This window comes from Lissotriton helveticus, chromosome 9 (genome assembly GCF_964261635.1).
Source record: "Lissotriton helveticus chromosome 9, aLisHel1.1, whole genome shotgun sequence".
Taxonomy (NCBI): domain Eukaryota; kingdom Metazoa; phylum Chordata; class Amphibia; order Caudata; family Salamandridae; genus Lissotriton; species Lissotriton helveticus.
The window spans coordinates 161,602,516-161,617,934 of NC_136070.1; the positions used below are offsets into that span (position 1 = coordinate 161,602,516).

General features: G+C 39.7%; 1 protein-coding gene across 6 annotated transcripts in view; it reads right to left on the reverse strand.

Moving 5' to 3' along the window:
* Positions 1-434: 434 nt before the first annotated feature.
* Positions 435-15,419, reverse strand: part of MDGA2 (MAM domain containing glycosylphosphatidylinositol anchor 2) — a 1,540,171-nt gene continuing 1,525,186 nt past the window's right edge. For 4 of the 6 annotated variants that reach the window (XM_078659692.1, XM_078659696.1, XM_078659695.1 and 1 more), the window contains 3 exons: positions 11,788-11,918; positions 6,585-6,684; positions 1,945-2,168 (listed from right to left, as the gene is read on the reverse strand). In XM_078659692.1, the coding sequence (XP_078515818.1) occupies positions 2,080-2,168; positions 6,585-6,684; positions 11,788-11,918 (320 nt within the window). In that variant the 3' untranslated portion in view covers positions 1,945-2,079. Of the gene's footprint in view, positions 2,169-6,584; positions 6,685-11,787; positions 11,919-15,419 lie in introns of all 6 variants that reach the window. The other 2 variants (XM_078659694.1, XM_078659693.1) reach the window with 1 other exon arrangement.

A 15,419-nucleotide genomic window follows, 5' to 3' on the forward strand; every position in this document is an offset into this window, starting at 1 on the left:
AAAGCCTTATGGGAGTGTGAGGGGATTGGAATCCGCTCAGGCTCCCTGAAGCCTTGGTTCACAGCCAGAGCTGTGAACAAAGAAACATTGGAATGTTGGAGCTCCGGGCTTATAGCAGCCATTATAAACCCAGAGCACTCCATTGTTTTCAATGGAGCTCCCAACATTCCAATGTTCTAATATGAAATATTGTGGTAGACAAAGCCTTCTCCCTACTATTAAATAAATTCTATATCTCATAAAAGGAATGTTCTTCGTCTTATATGTTCTTCATTTGGTGGGTACATTTCTGTGATGTAACAAATACACAAGCCATTTGTCATACCTTACCTGGAAAGAGGCTTTATTGAATGTAGCTGTAAAATTATCTTTTCAGTTTGAATTACTGAATTTGCACAAACATTTCTACAGAATAAAAAACTCAAGCCTTGTCATTTGTTTTACTACATCATCTTGTGCTTTTTATATCAATATTTTCAAATGTTATATATTTTAATAGGTATATCCCAATTTCTTGCATATCAGTATTTCTTTATTCTAGGGTTTTGAAAGAACACATAATATTTGTATGTAGACAAAAGTCTTTTTTCAGGTTAAAAGCTGAGATAATTTATGGAAAAAAAGGTTTTTCAAATTGTTATAACCAACAATATAAGGGGAGCTTTACAATGCATTGGAAAAGTGGCTGGTTAAAGGTATGGTACAGTCTGTATTCAGGTAGCTCAAAAGTCAATTTACAGGGTTTTCTTGTAAAAGTGTTGTTTTTACTCTTGCTAAAATAATAAAATAATATTTCACAATCTGCACAGAGTCAGTCTAGTGGGCAGAGGCATGACACCTTCAGTGTTTTAATAGCAAAGCCGGATTTTCAGGCCCCTAGTTGCTGTAGAGTTTAAATGCACGGAAGCCACGCACACGCATGTTTTTCCATCCTCAGCGAGCACTTCTTTCATTTCAAAATGGAGAGTAGCGCAAATCTGTACTTGACTTTATTTTTAGCGCATTATGCACCAGGCATATATCATGAAATCGTTTGCTCGTGGTCCTCCATTTGATAAGTAGAAACTAAGTGTTGCTCCTAAAATCAGTTAGCAGAGGAAGCAATTTTCTTGTGGATAATAAGTGGAAAGGCCATGGCTGTCTAAGAAACATAAACAACATATATCTTATCCGAAAGGGCATATGCAGCAACTTAGTAGGCCGTCCTTCTTCAGAAGCAGTCTCTTTTCCCGCCTGTTGTTTGCACGTGTAGGCTGTGGTTTGCTTATAAAACAGTTTTACACGAACCACTGATCGCAGTGCAAGCTTCTGTGTCAAAACATCTCAGGCTTGTTTCATTGAAGGCACTTGGTTTCCATGGCAATTTATAAAAGCGAGTGGTTTGGTTTATTCGTTTAGAACAGATGAGCTGGGGAGGGAGGAGGGTACTCAACTGGCCACAAGCAGGTTTGGTTGACCCTGCGTGACGTGTAACCCTAGGCAGCAAATCCCGGGTAGTATTGCATGCAAAAATAGACAGTATATAGGTTTCTAGCATAGGCATGAAATAAAGGAAACATGAATGCAGTTGACAGCTTTGAGCAAGGGCATTTGTTACTAAGAATTGTTACAGCCAATGTTAAAAGGGTCTATTTATATTTATACTGTATAAAAAAAAAACTTTTGGAAGAGAAAATGAATGCCAGGTCTTCATGTACCCTGTTTACTGTGAGGTTTCATTGGCAGGCCATTAGGTTTCCATGGTAACAAGCAAACTGCATTTGTGTGAAACAAAATCAGCCATGACTTTGTGCTTTGACAAGGATTTCTATAGCTCTTTTTCTGAGTCCCACCACATGAAGCTGTATTCTTCTTCGCCACAGAAGCTCCCGGGGGTCTCGTCTTTTTAGGAGGCCAATCAGTTTCAAGCGCGGCTTGTAATAACGTATACTTTAATGATGCCTTTTTTCCCCAGTGCTTTTTGAGTCAATAATCGATAGAGGAATCTTTGGTAGTTTATTTTTGTTGATGTCCATTTTCAAAGACTCTTTCTTCATGCCAGTGCCTAGTGAATCTTTCGCAGCCTCTGCCGGAATAAGGTCACCTTCGGTGACTGAGCGTAGAAATCAGAAGGATAACGGGGTACAGCCATATATGAACTCTTGTCCCAATAATGCCGCCGACTGTGCCTTAAAAAAGAGAAAAATAACGGATGTTAAAATCAGAGCAGTCTTCTGATTAACTTAGAGACATAGGAATGAATCCTAACACCATAGAACATCTGACATTTTCATAACTGTGGTGCATTTTAGACCAAAAAAGTTTAAAAAGTCAATTACAGTGGTATGTAATTTACCAGGAGTTATGATAATTATGTTTTAAATGTAATACCCACTAAATCTCAATGTTGCTTAACAAAATATACAGAACGAGTTTTAAGATTGTGAGTCTACATACAGGAATCATGAAGGTAGTGAAGGTGATTAAACACAGAAGCAGCTAGGTTCGAAATGATAGACCTGCCAACTCGCACGCTTGAACCGTGTGTCACGAGATATCGGCTTTATTCACAGGGTCCCTTGCTGAGGAGCCGATACCACACGATAGCAGGGAAATGAGCCGTGAACTACTGTGCATAGAGGGTTTCCATGTCGCCAATGGAAATTCTGAACAGCAATGTCAATTAAGGAACGTGAAAACACCCCAGGACATAGATGGACGGGTGGAGGGGGCCGAAGTGTCTCTTAGTAGTCCTTGGCACAAGTCCCTGCCCCCTCCAAAGCACCGCCTCTTCCTTACATGGGGAAATATATTTTTTTCAAGTTGGCAGGTCTGAAATTATAAGTATGATGCTCTTTTATATTTTGCCTAACATCACTGTTTTTGCCATTCCTAGGTATTGTAAATTATAGGTAATATGATTCCAAAATGTAATGGGGTCTGATGTATCGACATCAGAAGCATGAAACTCTGTGCTGGCTCTGTCAGCATTGGAACTTTTTTGCCTGTCATACTGGATGTCAGAAGTGAGCACTTAAGTCACTGAACCATCTTACTAATTACGAATGACCAGCGGTTTGGATTTCAACAGAGGCCGAACTGGATAATAAGGGCACATTTTATGGATGGGCAAATGTGCGATAGGGGAGCAAGAAAAGATAGTGCCTTTTAGGCAGAGTAGTAGATATGAAGATATGGCTTAACAGCAGGGCCACGGGAATTATGTGATTTTTCGGCTGCAGCATTTTCTGCATAATTATGGATTTGACTCGTTTGCCACATAATTCATAATTTCCTGCATATTCCACTGATTTTACATTAAAAAAATAGTTTCCTGCTCAAACAGATCAAACATTAACAGTAATACAGCAACACATGTTGCTCAGGATTAGACTGCCCTTCACAAAGGTTGACTGCTCTTCTTCCTGTTGCCTATTTGAGTTTCAGACTGGGTGTCAAATTGGTTTTATTGAGGTGAAACCTTTGCCCAGATAGTGTTAACGTGTAAAAATGACAAAATAATGAGGTAATATTATCACAAAATGTGCCACATTATGCTGCATATTTGCAGTGCTTAATTTGTAAATGAAATCGTGCTGGTGCTCATAGATCTGCTTTGAATCATGCGGCAGGTGAAATTAAATGTGCGCGCATGGAATTCCAAGGCTGTGTATTTCTAATTCAACTTCATTTATCTTTACTTCACTAACAGACATTAATGTCGCTTTGATCTCACTTCTTCAGGTTCCTGCCTTCTCCCTTTATGACCGTGTTTATGTCTTTTTCTGTCTTACCGCTTTTTCAATTTTTTTTCTCTCTTGTTCTCGGTAAACATCTAACACAGATAAATAAGTGCCGGCCCCCCAAAATAAGTGCTGGTGCCCCCCACCAGAAAACACCAGCTAAAATTAAGCCCTTCAGATTTGTCTTTTCTTGCTGCCTACTTTAGTAAACCCAGTCGTAAAATGTGGCCTTCCTGTGCAAGATAATTCCAGTGGCCCTAAATAACGGCCAAAGCTACCGACTTTAAAACTAGCTTCGAGTCCCACCCTCAGCTCAACATCATGTGACTGGGCAAATTACTTCATCTCCCCTTGCCTAAAAACACTCGGGCAAAGTTAGTGCTATGTAAAACTGCAAAACCCTATATGAGACAAAGGTGCTGCAAGGAACACTTCTCTGAAAAGTAGTGGCCCATAAGAGTTTAGCAAGATGTGTACTACAACAGACTGTAGGCAATGGGGAATGGAAAGTCCCGGGAGGAACAACACTGTAGAGGCAGGGGACAGTGAAGCAAAATATTTCAGAGTTGCGCATAATTTGCAAAAGAATGAGTGTCAATACACAAGCTCTGGTCAGAAGCCCACTGCCTATGCAATTAAATGTAGGTGTGCCCAATACTAAGTCAGAAGATTCTTGAATCCATCTCATGACTCTTCAGTACACTACCGCGCACTACCTGCCCCTTTATCTCCCTCTTGCAGTTTACTGCTTTCTTCCTTTATGACTGTTTTCAGTTGTTCTAGTCCTCCGTCGTTTTGCTTTGTTTTTCCCCCTCATGCTCTTGGTAAATGTATGATGCTGAAAAATAAGTACCGGTCCCCCAAAATGAGTGCCAATGGCCCCACTGGCAAGCACCAGCTCAAGTTAAGCCCTGGATCACAGCCAAGGACATGTAAATAACCAAACGTGTAATAGTATAATAGTGCGCAACTGAGTGTAAAATACAACTGCATACCCGTACCAAAATGAAGAAGATTGGCATCTTTGGACTGTCCACATGTGGAAAATGAGGTGAACACTGAAGTCCTGATAATCCATCACTATTTTCAACACATTTAATTATGTTGTACCAGAAAATGCATTAATTATTCGCAATTTAGCCTTCTCTGGTATGCCGATAATGGAAATTTGCAGTAATTAACCTCGATAGTTTTAAAGAAAAATTCCTCAGCATACTTGATTCATTTGAGACGAGTGGGTTGATCTTTTGAATGTGTGCTACGCAGCACAGTTTTTGTTCCTACCATGTTAAAAGAACGTTTACTCAACACACCTAAAAATAAGATGCTGTGTTGTCTATGGATGCATGTATTCACGCCCAAGAATGCATGCATCAATGTGAACCTGAACCTGCATTGTGTTGCTGTGCCTCATACCAGATCATGTCCCAGTGAAGGATGTGTGGCTCAGAGAGAGCTTCAGAGAGTGGATCTATAATGGCCAAAGGCTATTTTTTTTTGTCCCACCAGTTATACAGAAGAAGCTTAAACTTGATTCTTTCCTGCACTTACCTTCTTCATATGAGATATCTCCAATTCAAACCTGAAAGCATTAAGGCATGCCTAGATTCCCTTCTCTGTCCAGAGGACCCAAAGTAATAATGGTTAAACTGGCCTTTTTAGAGTTTAAATGTCTTCATAGGTAAGTTGCCAGCCTTTCAATGTGTGAAGCTCAATCGTTACCACCAAGTAAAGTCTCATACCCAGATGCATCTGAAAATCCAGAGAAGTAAGCTGCATTTATAGGGATGGTCCAATGGTTCTGTTCTAGGACAGCTACTCGACAACTTACTACAGCAGGACATTCTTCACAGGACCACCTTACCTAGTTGTAAAAAGGGAGCAACATGTTTTCTGCATAATCTCTGACTTATAATTACGCAAGATGTCATTCAGAGGTATGAATGGCTTCTAGCCAGCAAGATTCTTTTTTAGTTAACTGGCACCTACTGACAATTTAGTTTGGATAGTGCGCCTAATAACTTCAAAAATAACACTAATAATAATACTACTATTAATACTACAACTACTACTACCACTGTGACTACTACGACCACCACCACTAATACAACTATCACTACAACCACCACTTTACCCAATATCTCATGTTCCAAAGGTGAGCTGGGATCTAACTAGGCCCAGGCATATACATCAAAGGGGCATGACATCTGTTGTCACCCCAACCATCAACAAAGAGGTGAAGCTCCACGTCACCGGTTGTGGCTACACCATCTTTCAGTCTCTGTGGGTGTGGGGTCATCAAGGATTTTTCTAACACCCCCCAAAAACAAAAACAAAATAGACCCCCACTTTTTTGCGTAAAAGGCCCCCAAAGTGGAGCCTTATACCCAAAGAAGGGTGTCCATTGCACTGTGATATAGGGTCTGATATTGTATAGGGTCTGATATTGTACTTTATGAATGAGCTCCAAAAATGCACACATTTGGTACTGCCACTCATCTGGTGTTACCTTTGTTACTAATTAAAGGGGAAATGGCCTAGCAGATTGGTGTGGCCCACTCTATGTATAACTGAGGGCCAAGACTGATTTGTACATGATTCATCCCTTCTATAAAGGTACACATACACAGATTAGGTTAATGCCATTGGAATGGAATTCTGGTAGGAGAAATTCCCAGCGATTGATCCCTTCCTTGACATTTTAGCTTTATGGAATTCTGGTAGGAAAATTCCCAGCGATTGATCCTTTCCTTGACATTTTAGCTTTATATTAAAGAATGTTCTCACGGTTGTAGTTACCAATAAATTAGAGGAAAGTGAGGAAAATGTCACATCATGAATGGATTTTGAAAGAAAACGTACTGTTTGTTGGTGCTACTGGGCATTCCCCTTCGATTATTGCTATATCGTCAATAGCAATATCTCCTTCTATGCCAGGACCTCGGACTCCTTCAAATATAAGCTAGAAAAGAAAATTTAAATACAAAATTAACATCCTGGAGAAGAAGCAGTGTTTCAGAACCTTTCCAAAATGGAATCCTAAAACTCACTATGAACTAGGATATAGCACAGAAAAGATTTCCATTTAGTGTCTCTTAACAAAACATATAAGATAACAACAGACCTACCCAAACACAAAAGATTTCAACACATTCCCACATATTCTGTCTTTGATTACCTGGGAAATCCAGACTATTCAACATCTTATTATAGTCACGATTCCCAATTATGAACATGCTTTCATAGTGATATTAAGCTGCATTGTAGCTGGATAAAATTCTCAAAGAAGACATTGTACAAAAGCATCATTGCTCAATGATTAGTCCACATCCACCACTCCAAAGTCATAGCTCTATGATTCTTTCGATTCAACATTCTATTCTTTCCATATCATTGTCCTGTAAAACATACATAAACCACAAACTTAGCAAACTGAGTTATTCACACGCATCATATTGCATGGATTTGGATTGTTAATGTCCTGAAAATATGTTTTGATCTATTTTTGATTCTCATTTGGGCCAGCATTTCGGGGATCTGACAAGCTGGTACCTTACAGGAACCCAGCAGGGAATCAGCTATCCTGGGAATAGGTCAGTTTGGCCAGGACGATACCCACGAGGAGCAGGGTCAAGACTAATTTGCATATGGCTAGGTCCAAACTGGGGTGGCATAGTGAGCAAATGATTGATGGATTAGACCCAGATATTTTGAATGGGGGTGAGTGGTTGAAAAGTTTCAGTGCTCCGTCCATCATCTTGCTGTGTTTGCTAAAAACGGACCAAAGAACATTTTAGCAATTTGGGCCTTAGATGAAATTTGCACATAACTTAATGTTTCTTGCTCTTATTTCTGTCTTTATTGAGTAATGTAAAAAAATATATTATATATTTATCACGGCAGACCTTTCCATAATGCCTGACTATCTCAGGCAGACCGATTCACAAAACTGTCTGGTCTTTGTTTTAGTTGGATTTGAAGCAGATTTTTAATTGTCTAGGAACTGGCTTCGAATTCTAGAGGTATTCCTTTGAAAAGGTGCAAATGTTGTGCTGAAATTTGAACAGATTCCAAAAATGCACCACAAAAGGGTGGCTGCATACACAGAGAAACACTGGGCAGCTTTTGAACAGCTGTACTGTATTTTACTTGAATGCACTTCCCCAGGGGCAGCACAAGTTCACGGCTGCCCTGGGGGCATCGCGTTCATTCTAATTTAGTGTACTTTCCTTGTTAGAACAGGGCGGAAACAAGGTAAGTGTGGCGTTTTCATAATACAGCCCCAGGTCATTCTTAGCATAAGGCACAAACGTATAACTACAATATATAGGGAAATATTTTTTTAATTGAAAGCCAGTGTCAAACGTGTGAGTTTGAGGTGCTTCCCCAGGCCCTGCAGCTTTCTCTACCTTGGAACACCCAGATCCAGCTTCTCTGAGATTTATTCACAAAAAGGAACACAATACTTTGTAATAATAAACAGACAGGTAAATACATTTGCAAGTGTAAATTGTCATTTTGTGAGTAGCAATTTTAAATCTGCAATCAGAAACGCTGCTATTTGTGCTCCCCGGAGGCCACTAGGCTTATAAACAGTTTTGTGAATCGGGCCTCAAACAATAACAAGCATTGGTATATGCTTTTGCCAATGTGATTAATAATAAGCTGTTTTTTGTTGTAAGTTGTAGCTTGCTGAGTAGTTGTACAATATAAGTCACAGAGAGTCTGTTAATGTGTTATGACTTGTTTATGTACAAAAAGGCAATATGTTGTGCTGTTACTAGTGGTATATTGTGGGTAAGTAATAGCAACATTTTGAAAAATGAAAGAGGGAAATAATAGAATTAATTAATGTTATACCAATATTATATGTTTAGAGGAGTTCTGACAGTTTTAGGGCCTGGTACCACTGCACCATTCAAATCATGCCCCTAGGACCTGCAAGATAACTGTGTTTGTAACTGCCTGTTTAGTAGTAATATATAACAAAATTGGAGTTTAGATGAGTGATGACAACTTTTGGCCCAGGTGCCATTGCACCTGCTGCACCATTCAAAGCATGACTATATTGCATGTAAGGAACCTGCACTTGTGTCTGCATGTTTAGTAGTAAAATATTGCAATATTTGGTGTTTATAGTTGTTCCTAAAGCTTTGGGCTCTGGTGACACTGCATCTGCTGCACCATTGAAATCATGACCCTAATGCCTGCAACGTAACTGCACTTGTGACCGCTTATTTAGAGGTTAAATATTATCTGCACTTGTGACTGCCTGTTTGGTAGTTACATTTTGCAACATTAGATGTTTAGAGGAGTTCTGATAACTTTTTGACCAGGCTGCCATTGCACCTGCTGCACCATTCAAATCATGACCCTAGTGCCTGAAAGATAACTGCACTTGTGACTGTCTTTTAAGTAGTAAAACATAGCAAAAATCTGTGCTTAGTAGGGTCCATGGGGATTTTGGTCTGGGTGCCACTGCACCTGCTGCACTATTGAAATCATGACCCTAGCTCCTGCTGTATAACCTGCCGCACCATTCAAATCATGACCCTGTTGTCTGTAAGGTAACTGCACTTTTGACTGCCTGTTTAGTAGTCAAATATGGCATTATTATGTTTTTAGAGGAGTTCTGACAACATTTGGGGCCTGTGCTACTGCACCTGGTGCACCATTCAAATCAAGACCCTATTGTCTGCACGGTAACTGCACTTGCGCCTTCCTGATTAGTAGTCAAATATAGCACAGCTCTTGTATATTAACTGTGTTTTTAACATGCAATGTTTATTACAACCTTTAGAATTTGATCATAATGATCAAATTGATTAAGTTGACAAAAAAAATCTGATAATTCATACAAAATGCAAAGAAAGGTACTGAGCCATGAATCGAAAATGCCACAAACGCATATGCTTTACACAAATAGGTAATAAAAAGCAAGCTTTCCAGTATACTGTTAGAAGCTATCCGCCTTTTCTGGGGAAAGAGATTTTATCTTGACAGTGAATGGGGCTTAAACAGTCTGACCAGCTTTAGTAGAAGTATCATAAATGCATGCAGCCAAGGGAAATTAACAAAAAACAAGTTGCACATAAAAGTGAATGAAGACAGTATTTTGGGTTTAGGAACTGATAAGAACCCCTTTTAATATACATTAAATGCAAGAGATTTCACAAGCACAGAGCAAGCGCTGTGCAGGTGAATCCTAAAAAATGACTATCTACAGGCCCATCTGCTATTTGTTGTTTTTAATTAAAATTGGATTATATTGTATACACCTGTCTTTCTCTGAGTACCTCAAATGCACGTTTTGCTTCAATTGCATTTGCTGTTAACTGAAACATACATACAGTATTAATCTTTCTGAAAGGTCTCCAATTTTTCTACAGCATGCAAGCGTCCGTCCTTACTGCAGACATTTGTCATATGTGAAGACAGTTAAGGATTCACATCCATCACTTCTACAATATTGCTTTTGAACATATTCGACAAAACCACTTCCAAATCTAATCTCTATTTATCACTCACCTCCTAGAGAGAGCTCTTCTACTCCATCACATTTATCTGTTAACAAGAAATGAATTTGAAAACTAACTTTCAAACTGTTGTAAGTTTGAAAATGTTTCAAAAGTCTTAATTACATTGAAGTTAATCTTTCTCTTGTAATGCATGTATTGTTCTGGCACTTTCTAGGCCTGAATCAAAAACAAAGTGTAAAAGTATGTGCAGGCGTACTACTACAATATATTTAATGACATTTTTAGGTCGAGCCAAGGCAGCGTGCATGCGCTGTATGCAAGACCTGTTGTTATCTCTTCTATCGGGTTTTGGCATGCCAATGAACTGCCACTTGTTCATTGTTGTGCCATTTAGAAATATGGGGCTTTTATTGGTGCATTGCATCTGATTCTCCCACCTTTACATGCTTGGGTCAGGATCATGCAATTTAACTCATTGTTTGCTTGCACTGTCCATCCCAATACGTCTGCGATTCCTCCTGGTCATCCTGATCTGCCTTTTTATTTTGTAGGCTGTCAGCATCATTTTAGGCTTTCAGGCCATTTCACGGAACAATGCTCTGTTTGGCACCTGCAAAGTGGCAATTTCTGTCCAGTAGCTGTTGAGCTATGCCAATAGCTCTAACTCAAAAAAATGCGAGACCTATTTAATTTCTAATGCTTGTCATAACTTGCTCTTTCCCCAATGCATGATTGCACACAGTGTATAGCTGCACATAGATGAAACGCATTCCCGATGCGCATTTTATTTCTTATTTATTTAGTTTCTCCAGAGGGAAAAGATTTTTCATGCACAGAAAACCCTTACCCTACATCCTCACTGTGTATGGGGGTGATCTATCCCTCTTCCCCACTGGCAGGGGAGTTAGTCCAATCCTTTGTGGGACTAAAGCTTGGGCTCTAACCAGAGTGGGAATGGGGTTCGGTAGTAGGTTCTCACAAAATTACAAGGCAAACCAGTCATTGAGCCACCCAATTCTCTCTCCCTGAATAAAATTACTCTGACGTACTCAGTGGCATAATGCAAAAAGGTGCCCCCACCGCAGAATGTGACGAGGGACCCCGGAGTTTCCCATATCGTACAGACATTCATTGGAATTGGGCTCAATGGTGGATTTCAAGAGCGTTTAACTATTTCTTATTCCATGTCATTGCAAGGAATGCAATGGCATGGCTTAGAGGGAGAGGGACCCCCTCCAAAGCAAAAAACTCTGGAGGCCCCCCCCACTGCCTTCAGGGGCATCGGGGGCCTCCGTTAGGCTCCTGGGTGTACTAGAGAAATATGCAGTAGTAAAGGTTTTATGAAATACAGTATTCCTTTTGTGAAATATTGGCAGGTTTAAATGAAGTTATGTTCATCCATAAATGTACATTTATAACTCAAAACACCTTTGTGAATTTCCTGCAATTGCCATTTGAAAAGGGCTATTTTGATTTTGTTCATTAATGTAAATTGATATAGGCTGCACAATTGAATGTACTCATTTCAGTTTGAAGCCATTACAATATATATATATATATATATATACATACAGTTAATTTCCTACCTGAAATGATGTGGTTGGATGTATGTTAACATGTGCCTGTTTCCAGTTCTCGCCTTTGTTTCCCTTTGCAGACCATATTGGATTTTCTAAAGCAGTTTGTCCCTTTAGGCGCAGGAAAATATTCAAAAAACCTATCAATGAATAATTGAAAGATTAAAAAACAAAGCTTGACTTAATCACAGGAATACTACTGCTGAATGTATAACCCAGTAAATACATCTTTTCTCATGGTCACATTAATGTGATTTTCTTTAAGCATGGCACAGAATTACTTTAGAAGAGGCTAATATTAAAGCCAGGAACGTATTTCATAATACATGAATATTATGCATTTTTTACAATATAGTAAAGCGAGGTAAACTGCACTTATTGGTCATGATCAACAAACCAGTCATAAACAACTAAAAAAACTCAGAACAATGAAAGCAGAAAACGTAAGAAAAGGAAAGAAAGCAGAAATTTAAGAAACGATAGGCATGTGTCAAACAAAGTACCCAAAGTGAGATTGTGCACTGCATGTAGTTCAAGTGTGCCTATGACCAGTGCACACAGAGAACTCTATAATGCTGGTCCTCCTCACAGGAGTATTACATCTCCACTTAAGAGGGCCATCCAACCCTAGTTTTGTTAACAGAAGCCTGCATTAGCCAGCAGAGCCATAAATATTGCAATCAGGCCACATCATTTGTAAAAAGTTAAGGTAAAATATGGTGAAAGCCTAACTTTACAACTTTTGGTATTCACAAAGGGCATTTCCTACTTGTAAATGCCCTTTGTGAATTCTGAAAGTTATAAAGTCCAACTTTTGGTATTCACAAAGGGCATTTGGGAGAAGTAAATGTCCTTTGTGAATACCAAAAGTCTTAAAGTTAGACTTCCGTCTCAGTTTACTTTTGTGAATCGGGTTCTAAGTGTCAGGGCCCTTCTCAGGAGGCCACTGCAGCCTGCACCACTAACTGCCTCTAAGAACGCTGCCAATGACAGTACCATCATAACTACTAACAATCACACTCCTACAAGTGTGCCAATTCAGACTACTCCAGCCCACCCAAAACTAAAATAATGGTGTGAGCGGCAGGTATTGTTTATTTTTAATCTAAAATGTCTTATTGAACACTGGTGTTGTAGGCATCTCAAAATTTGATGGACAGAGCCATCATGTGATGGACTGTCATTAGAGCCAGTGCTAATAATTAAATCCTGGTACTAAGCACTGGAATTCACTGGCTCAAATTAAGCACTGGACCATATCCTTTTCCCTGGGGTGCTTGAAAACCCTTAGAGCAGCCTCTCTACCCAGTAAGGACATGTGGAAGACAGCATTGCCTTGAAAAACTTAAAATGCACATTTTGTTTAAGTTTTTCTTTTTAACTTTTTTGTTCAAAGTATAAAATATGTCTTTCATGCTCTAGAGCCTAGATGTTTTCTTTCAGATCTTGCTGTTTACCCTCTGTTGTAGCCTGCCCTCTATCTCCACCATTGTTTCTTCCAAATTAGGGCTTGATGCACAAAGGTAGGGTTGGAACGTGCTTGGTGTTTTTACAGACCAGGGGCCAGATGTACGACATAGCGCCTTGCAAATTGTGAGTTATTTGCGACTCACAATTTGCGAGGCGCTATTTCCAATGTACAACAGTGTATTTCATGCTGTTTGTGATTTGTATGGGGTTGCAAATTGAGAGGCTCATGAATATTAATGAGCCTCGAACAATTTGCGACCCCATTGATAACGGCATGCCCTCCCAGGTATGGTGGCCTGCTGGGCTCAGCATACCATCATGGGACTGCTTTTAAATAAAGCAGTTTTTTTAATGCAGCCCATTTTCCTTAACGGAAAACGGGATGCATTAAAAAAAAAAAGTAAACATTTTTGTTTCATTTTTAAGAGCAGTCAGTGGTCCCTTGGACCACTGACTGCCCTTAAAAATATTTTTCCCTGCAATTGCAAAGGGGAAGGGGTCTCCTTGGGACCCCTTCCCTTTTGCGAGTGCATTGCCACCCTCTTGAAGAGGGTTGTAATTTGCGAGTGTTCTGCACCCGCAATTGCGGATGCAAAACATTCTTACTTAGGGTTGCGCTTGCTATTAGGAAGGGTACGCCCCTTCCTAATAGCGAGTCAAAATTGCGACTCACAAAATAGGGTTGTACATTCCCCTTGCTGTTTTTGCATGCGCAAACTAATTCGCAAACCTGTTCGCGCATGCAAAAATGGTCGTACATTTGGCCCCAAATGCTTTGCTACCCCACCTTGATTTTGTGCTGTAATTAATGTGCTATATAGCAGTGCAAATTGTCTTTCGCAGGAAGTCACAAAAACTCCAGTCATGTTATATTAGTTTGTGACGCCCTGCAACTGGTGGTTAAAGCAGGAGTGGCTGTCTGGAAGGACAACAGATTGCCATCCCTGCATCTGCTTTCTTTGAATACCAACATTTTCCTGAAATCATTCATTGAATTTTTATAACCACAGAGATTCTATCAAAGAAAAGTGAATGAGTGATGTTTTTATATATATTTTTTATCATTTACAACAGGGTGCTAGGCTCTCTCTTACACATGGAAAGATGGGAGCACAATGTGCTTTTTAAAATACCCCTCACACTCTAAAAAAACCAAGTAGAGTCATGCTTCATCATAGGGGTCTTCCCGCCCCTATAACGGGACGGGGCGTGCTACGACCAGACGAAATACGCGGGAGCACTAAGATGTGACAGAGGCTATGTGTGGGTGTATAGGAATCAGTGAAAGTGTAGGGACCTAACACTAGTGAGTGTGTAAAAAGTGAAAAATTGAAAAAGATTAAAAAAATTCCCTGGCTTGGTAGAAAAAAACAATTTTATTAGCTTCTCCAGCTGGGAACATTAAGAAGGGGTTGTGTGGTAGAGCATTAGCCACTACCTTGTCGACATGTTTCGTAAGCAGTCCCCTACTGCTTACTCATCAGGACCAAAAGAGAAGTCACTACTGGTATTTACTCAGTTTCTAACAAGTGATGCCTACTGTCCTATAAACAGCCAACAAAAATAAGTTGGCTGTTTAGGCCTCAGGGCATGAGTTGGCCCAAGTGAAGCAGGAAAAAACGACCTATTATGGTCTCTGTAAGGAAAAAGGAAGAGAAAGACCAACATAAATTTATGACTGGACATTGTTTTCTGAATGGAAAAGAAAACAAACAGACAAACGAACAGGTTTTTTGTGTAGAGGACCACAATTTCAATTATTCAAAGCGGTTCTTTTTTCATACATGAAAATCAACATGTAATTATGTGTCTCTCGGTATCACTGCCCTTTGTGGGAGACAACAATGGTATCGTTTTGTCGGGACCTTTATCGTAGTGTCACACACACACAACAACAATCGTGACTCAATGCATTTACAACAGACTAACAGAAGAGAGGGGAGGGGGACCTCCTTGCTAATGTTTCTGAAATAATAATGGTGACATACTTATCTCAGCAGTTATCTATGCCCCATGAGGTTTTGCAGACGAAGGGTAATCTGCGCAGTTTACTATGGAAAACAAGGTTTCATTTCAGGTGTTTGTTTCAAAAGCGCAGCGAGATATCAGTGCGTTTTTTCTGCCCATGCGACCCGTTTTTTAGAGACTCAAGGTCGGAGTCTATTACTTAC